The sequence below is a fragment of the Glycine soja genome, chromosome 6 (assembly GCF_004193775.1).
Source record: "Glycine soja cultivar W05 chromosome 6, ASM419377v2, whole genome shotgun sequence".
In the NCBI taxonomy this organism is placed as follows: domain Eukaryota; kingdom Viridiplantae; phylum Streptophyta; class Magnoliopsida; order Fabales; family Fabaceae; genus Glycine; species Glycine soja.
Window position 1 is genome coordinate 24,076,892 of NC_041007.1, and position 7,559 is coordinate 24,084,450.

The 7,559-nt window shown below is 35.3% G+C and overlaps 1 protein-coding gene across 2 annotated transcripts; it reads right to left on the minus strand.

Moving 5' to 3' along the window:
* Positions 1-3,595: 3,595 nt before the first annotated feature.
* On the minus strand, positions 3,596-7,327 carry LOC114416726. 2 transcript variants are annotated; one of them, XR_003667559.1, is made up of 3 exons: positions 6,798-7,327; positions 4,732-5,836; positions 3,596-4,132 (listed from the first exon to the last, which is right to left on the minus strand). XR_003667559.1 is itself a non-coding variant. In XM_028381706.1 (2 exons), the coding sequence occupies exons 1-2, from the start codon at positions 4,302-4,304 to the stop codon at positions 3,834-3,836; spliced, it is 354 nt and encodes a 117-aa protein (XP_028237507.1). In that variant the 5' UTR covers positions 4,305-4,928; the 3' UTR covers positions 3,596-3,833. The 2 variants fall into 2 exon arrangements, 1 of the variants encoding a protein (XP_028237507.1); XM_028381706.1 differs by lacking the exon at positions 6,798-7,327 and having other exon boundaries at positions 4,250-4,928.
* Between the last annotated feature and the right edge of the window lie 232 nt (positions 7,328-7,559).

The window sequence follows — 7,559 nt, forward strand, 5'->3', positions numbered from 1 at the left end:
ATAATGATCTGAGCTCAACATTTTCAAACTTAGTTCCATGGTTACTTTTGATAGAAGAGATACAAATTACTTTTTCATTTTGAACTCTTTTACAAAATATTTCAAAGACCTTGAAAAACTTATGCTAACAAGCAAGAAAGTATGATGCAATCCTCCCAAGGAGGGGACCCATCACCAGAGCCATGACTAGGAGACTCCAAGAAGATTGGGCTAGAGATGCAGGAGAAGACCCTAGGATTCTCATGAGCCTTAGGATAGATTTTGGGCCCATGGGCTAAGTATGAGCCCACTTATCTTTGTACATATTAGATTAGGGTTTCATTATTTTTGGGCCTTGTATTTAGGGCTCCATAGTGTAGGGAGGGTACCCTAGTATTGTAGGATTTTTCATTCCTTGTATTTTAGGGCACCTTGACTAGTTTTTATATTAGGGGTAGTTTTGTAATTTCACATAAATTAAGTGAATATTTGACATGTGTGTTGAGAAATAAATTTAACTAAATTGGCAGAAGTCTAATCTAATTAAATATAAGAGGGGGAGGTGAGCATTTGCTTGCTACACCCCATTGCCACATCATATAGTCACACTTTGTGCATGTCCTTCAGGCTTTACATGCTTCATGACACCTAAGCACACTTAGTGGAGAATCTTGGACTTGATCTTATATTAGTGGGCTGAACCATAACTAAAATTCACTAATAATAATTAGTGAAATTTGGGCTCCAAAATTTGGCTCCACAAATTCAATTTCAAATTTAAGTGAAATTTGAATAGAAAATCAAATTTCCCCCCAATTTTGTGTGACACTTAGGCTATAAATAGAGGTCATGTGTGTGTATTTTTTCAACTTTGATCATTTGAGAATTACATTTCAAATTTTAGACCTCATTTGAGGCATAAAATTTCATGCTCCTTCTCTCCCTCTCCCTCCACTCATCTTCTCCTTCCTTCAAGCTCTTATCCATGGCTTCCTATGGTGGTGAGCTTCTTCTTGATTCATCTTCTCCTTGAAGTGGCACCTCCAATCATCTTTCTTCCTTCTCCACTCTGCTGCTATTAAACTTCAAGAAGCAATGGACTCTATTGATGAAGAAGATGCAAGGCCTACAAGCTCCACATGGAGCTACATCATGGAGGATGATGTTTCTTTTCAAAGCCTAGGCCAAACTTGTCATGGGGATGCTGATGAAATTTCAAAATAGTGGTGAGAGTCTTTGAACATTCCAAGAATTTCCCAAAGTCCTTAGTAACCCAAGCTACTTCTTTTCTTAGTTTTTCAATTATGGAAGTTTTGTTTGTCTAACTGGTAAGACTCGGACTCTCTTCTAAAGCTGGACCTTTCTTTTAGATCTTCTTTTGATTTCCTTAGTTCATTGTTTTCAATAGCATAAGCTTTAAATTTTTCTTTAAAATTTTTGCATGGAAGGGAAATCATATGACATTTCTAAGGAAGAACATCATAAGGCAGGCATATTCTCTTCATCGTCTGATGAAGCATAATAAGAAGGATTAGATTCAAAACAAGTTTTTACCTTAGTCTTATCATATGTATTTGCTAGGTGACCATCAAACTTTTCTTTTTCTTGTTTCTAGAGTATCTTCTCTTCTTCAGCTAGGAACATTTAGCCTTCATGTGTTTAGGCTTTCTACACTCAAAGAAAATGATCTCATCACTCTTCTCCTTAATCTTCTTTTTAAACCTTGAATCTTAACGTCTAGATGAGTGTTGAAACTTTCCTTTTTTCTTCATCATTTGTTTGAAATTTCTAGACATGAGGTCCACGCCATTATCTTTGGATCCATCAAAGTTGTTTGATCCATCAAATTCATGCATTTGCACTTTAAGAGCTTTAGATGAGCTTTTCTTTTCTTTTCTTCTGAAGCTTATTTCTTCAGACTTGAGGGTAGAGGAATTCTTCTTTTGCAGATGCTCCCTATTTTGAAGGTGACCTTAATGAACTCTTAGAATACTTAGATGGTTATGGTTTTGGTTCCCACACCTTGATAAATTTGGTCAACACCTTCAAGTTTATTTGGGCCTTGGAGTATGTTTGTCCAAGAGCTTCTAGATTGTTTAGAAGAACATGAAGTCTTCCAAACATATCATCCATTAACTCTCCATCTTTCTTGGTGAAGCTTTTGTTATGTTTGGTCAGATTCGTGACCTTCCTCAGTCTAACATCCTCAGTGCCTTCATAGTTTATGCTCAATGAGTCCCATATCTCTTTGGCATTTCTTAGTCTGTAGATCTTGTTGTACTCATATTTTGATAGGGCACATGTAAGTGTATATGGCTTTTTGTTTTGATCTCCATAATGACCAAATCGTCATCTGCCCATTCAGCTTTAGGTTTGGGAATAGGGATATCCTCATTGGTGATGATGAGCTAGATTCTATATTGGGTGGACTTGATGTACATCTTTATTCTTCCCTTCTGGTAGGGGTAGTCTTCTCCAGTGAAGCCTAGTGGCCTTGTGAGAGATGCTTCCTCAATGATAAACTAATGTTGGTTATCTGCCATTTGGATCTTTTCCTCTAAACATCGTTAAGTGTTCAACCCTTAGAGGTTGAGCTTTGATACCAAATTGTAGAAGCAAATAACACAAGAAGGATAGTTGAATTGTGTTTTTAGAAAATTTTAACTTCATTTCTACCAAAAACACATTTATCGTCTGGTGCAGATTTTACTGAAAACAAATAAGAGATCTTTTGCAAAAAAAGCTCTATCAGACGATGGAAAAATATCTTTCTTAACAAATATAAGAACTAAAAACAAATTCATCTCTACCCTGAGATTACGTATAGTTCTTGGCAACCCACCAAGTTTCCACTAATTTATCAAAAAGTTACAAGTATTGTTCACTGCCACTTCTAGCCCTTACAAATGTAAGCCCAAGGATGACTTAACCCAATATTCTTTGTCCTACCAAGCCATCGTTGGCTCTAAACAAGTCAACAAGATTTGTTGGAAGTTTGCACAATGACTAATATAAGATCGTCTCATCGACAAATATATCTTTTAGCACTTTATTCTTTTCTCTCAATGTTGACAAGGTGTTTTGAAAGCTTAGTTTACAAGGTGTTTTGTATCTTCAAAGCTTCTTCCATTTATAGTCTTCATCTTCAAGTATCCAATGGATGGATTCTTCACTTTGTTCTTCATCTGAAGTCTTGAGGCTATTGGAGCATTTCATGCTTGAATTTAATGCATGTCCCTTCTTCATGCAGAGTCCATGCTGATAGGTTGACATGTCTTAAACTTTAGCAGGAAAGTCACTTTTTCCATTATAGCAGGTATGCACTAACAGAGCATGCCTTTTGATGAAGATAAACACTTTCAAACTATGTACTTCATTTATTCTTCATAGGACTATATCAAATCCTAGGAGAATGTTTTCTATAATAGAGAATCTCAGACACAAAGTATTAAATGAAGGTCTTAAATACTAATGAGAATCAATGAGACAGGACAAAAGGCATCACAATTCTGAAGGAATTGTTAAGACACAAAAAATTTATCACCACAAGAGTAAGACCTCTTGATAAGATCAAAGTTGGCTCAATGAAGAACCCTAGATAGACAATCCTCTCAAATTGGAAATTACCAATATTTTTAATATCAAAGTTCTACTTTCATTCATCAATTTTTGAGGTACATATACTCTTCCTAAGGCATGCCAAGAGTTCCTACTAGTAATTGAACTCTTAATGGTAGAAATTATTCCAAATTAGTGGCTATTAAATATTTGTAAGCAAAACAACAACCACTAATATTATTCTTGACTAAAAATTGTAATAAAAATTAAAATTAAAGAAAATTAACTTTAGCCTATTATTTGATAATAAAAAAGGCAAACAAAAATATTGGGCCCAAGTGACAAATCAGACTTATTCTTGGGTCTTTTCTTAAAGTTAGCTCATTTTCCTTATTCCTCAAGCAATTGACCAATTTGGGTTGGGGCTTCACATTTTCCATTTTAAATTGGGCTTCATTCACCATTTCCTTAGCACGTGCTCTTGTGATTGGTCCATCAAATCCATGCTCTGCTTCAAGGTCCATGCTCTTGACGTTGTCCTCATTATCCCCTTCTTCTCTGAGTGAATTTGACCTCGAATTGAATCCATCTGCACCTGCAACACAAGATGATAAATTAGACACATTGAAGGTATTACTCATACCATAATCACTTGGTAAATCAATCATGTAAGCATTATCATTAATTATGGACAACACTTGGAATGGGTCACCTCCTCTAGGTTGGAGCTTAGATGTCCTTTGTGCAAGAAACCTTTCCTTCCTCATTTGTATCCAAACCCAATCCCCTGGTTCAAAGACAACTTGTTTTCGACCTTTATTGGCATGTTTTGCATACTTTTTCAGTTTTTCTCTCAATTTGAGCCTTCACTTATTCATGCAACTTTTTCAAATATTCAGCCTTAGCCCTACCATCTTTATGCTTTAAAAGAGAATAGTTAGGCAATGACAACAAATCAAGAGGGGTTAAAGGGTTGAATCCATACACAAATTTTAAATGGGGAGTGTTGTGTAGTGTTATAGACAACCCTATTATAAGAAAACACAACAAGTGGTAAACATTCTTCCCATGTCTTTATATTCTTTTTAATCATAACTCTAAGTAGAGAGGAAAGAGTTATTTTCACTACCTCACTTTGTGCATCAATTTGGGGATGGCATGTAGTAGAGAAAAGAAGCTTTGTGCCAAGCTTACCTCATAAAGTTCTTCAAAAGTGACTAAGTAACTTGGTGTCTTGATTAGGAAGCAATGCTTCTTGGTAGTCCATGGAGACACACCACTTCCTTGAAATAATACACCTTGTGTGGAAAATATTTTCTCTTTGACACTCATCCAATTCCACCGCTTGACTGCCCAACATCCTTCTAACCATGAACAAATCTCCTTCTGCTTCTTTTTCCTCTTCATGCTCTTCTTCATCACTAGATGGTACAAAATCTGAAGAAAAATCACTCATAATCTCTCCATCCTCCTTAAGTAACATAGTCTTTTTAGTTAGATATTGAGAAGCTAAGTGACCTCTCCCCAAACACTTAAAGCATTTTATTTCACCACTCCTTGTCTTTTAAGTGACTCATTGAATTTTTGAGTGCTTTGAGGTGCAACATTGTAATTACTTGAAGAAGTACCCCCTCCTTCTTATTTCTATCCTTGCAACTTGAAGAATGAAAGTTAGAGGAGCTTCTTCTCATGACACTTTTTCTCCTAGTCTTCATTAGGATTGACTCTAATCAAGGACACCTCCATCTCTTTGTAATACTCATCTATACTCTTATTTCCTTGTGTAAGTCTTTGAAGCTTGTTGTGAAGGTCTCTATGATAATGAAAAGGAACATGTCTTCTTCTCATTAATCTCTTCATCTCATCTCAACTATTCACTAAGGTTCTCCAAGTCTCACCCTTTCCTTTTGTTATTTATCCCACCAAATGAGAGCATAGTCAGTGAGCTCCATGGCTTCCACCTTCATCTTCTTATCTTTTGTATAGTTGTGACATGCAAACAGTTACTTAATCTTCATCTCCTACTCCAAATAAGCTTCTATATCACTTTTCCTTTGGAAAGGGGGTATGTTCAACTTCACTCCTTTAATTTTGTCCTATCTAGCATCACCACCACCATTATCTCTTACCCTTCTCCTTCTACCTCCATCATCATTGCGGTTCTCTTGATTTTCTAATTGTTCAATTCTCCTATATAAATCCTCTGTGTGCTCCCTCATCATCCTTTCCATTTGAGTTGTAATTGCATCAATTAGTAACCTGTAGTCTCCCCTAAGAGGAGGGTTACCATCACCAGCACCTGCCATAATTCAAGCAAAAAGAAACAAAAGTGATAGGACCTCACCATTTTTTTCACGTGTTTACACTCTTAGAAATATGTATCACTTGTGTTTGTTGCTCTCAATTAGGCTTTTGTGTAATGTGCTCTCATGCCTTTTACCACTCAATTTACCCTCTATGTTTTCTTTAAAGAAGTCAACCTCCAATCCGTACAAATAGACCAGAACCAAGTGACAAACAATGAATGAAATGAGACTCAAGAAGAAACAAAGAAAACTCAGACAAGGATGAACAAAGAAAAATGCAAAATTAGACTCAACAATAAGATATAGTTAATTCAATAGAGACAAAATGGAGTAAAGATGTATGCAAAGCAAAAAAAAAAAAAAAAAACAGGTACGAGTATAGAAAGATTTTTTTTTTGTATAGGGCAATTATCTATTTTATTTTTTAGATATGACTTCTTTCAATTTTTTTAACTTTTGCCCCAATATTTTTTTTATTGTTTACTTTCACTCCTATTAATTGCTAATAAGTACTGAAGCTTTTAATATTTGAAAAAACACCTAAACCCACTCATACTATTTTTTTTTTGGATAAAAAGAAAGAATTTTGTGAAAAGTCTCTCATGAAACACAATGCAAAAATTGGACACGCACAAACCACTGGACTAGAATTGAAGCAAACAAAATTGACCAGATTAAAGAAATAAAGATGCACAATTATGTTCAGAATTTAGATGCAATTGGACCCAATAAAGGAATTAACCAATCAGTTTTAGACATGATCAACAATTGATGTAAACAAATTAAAGGAACAAGGTGAATAGCAATTAAGCACTAGCAGGAAAAGTGACACACACAAAATTGGATTAAAGATGGCACACAAAGAAAAGGAACCGACACAACTAAGGCACATGAATGAAATAGATTAATGGCACATTGGCACATACCCAAGAATTAACGTGAAATGGAACGAACCTGAATGAAAATCACATAATCGAGGTTTGATTTTTGACGCAAGTAGCCCATGATAACTACATCTATTATCAATTTGTTGGCGAAAACCAATAAGAGGTCACAACTTGCATTAAAGGAACCAATGCATTGATGACTTACACCAATAAGAATTGTACAATGTTCTAGATCAATATGCTACGAATCGATAAAGTCACATATCTAGAATGTGTGAAACTAATTTTGCACAATTGCATCCGATTGATGCAACCAGTGAGGAAAAATCAGGAACTCAGAATACCTTGCTCTAAGTACTAAATGATGAGAATCAACGGGACAGGATAGAAGGTGCCACAATTTCAAAGGAATTGATAAGTCACAGAAAATTGATTGCCACAAGAGTAAGGCCTCTTGATAAGATGAGAGTTGGCTTAACGAAAAATCCAAGAAAGACAATCCTCCCAAATTGGAAATTACCAATATTTTTAATATCAAAGTTCTGCTTTCATTCATCAATTTCTGAGGTACCACTCCCCTAAATCGATCACTTCACCCCCATTTTGAGTTTTTTGGCTTATTTTCTTTCGAAACATCGCGAAATCTTACTGATCACGCGGCAATTTGGCTTTAAGCAGCTCAACATGACCGACAAAAATCCACATGTCTACAAACAATTTTCCCCGGACGAAATTAGGATATGACATCAACAACCACTAATATTAATCCTAACTAAAAATTACAATAAAAATTAAAATTAAAGAAAATAAACTTCAGCCCATTATTTGA

Excerpts from the sequence above, each read along its gene's own strand:
- LOC114416726 (XM_028381706.1), bottom strand. The coding sequence starts at position 4,304 with ATGAGGAAGGAAAGGTTTCTTGCACAAAGGACATCTAAGCTCCAACCT. Across the intron at positions 4,133-4,249 it reads TAAGCTCCAACCTAGAGGAG|GTGCAGATGGATTCAATTCG; the intron begins GTGACCCATTCC and ends CTTGTGTTGCAG.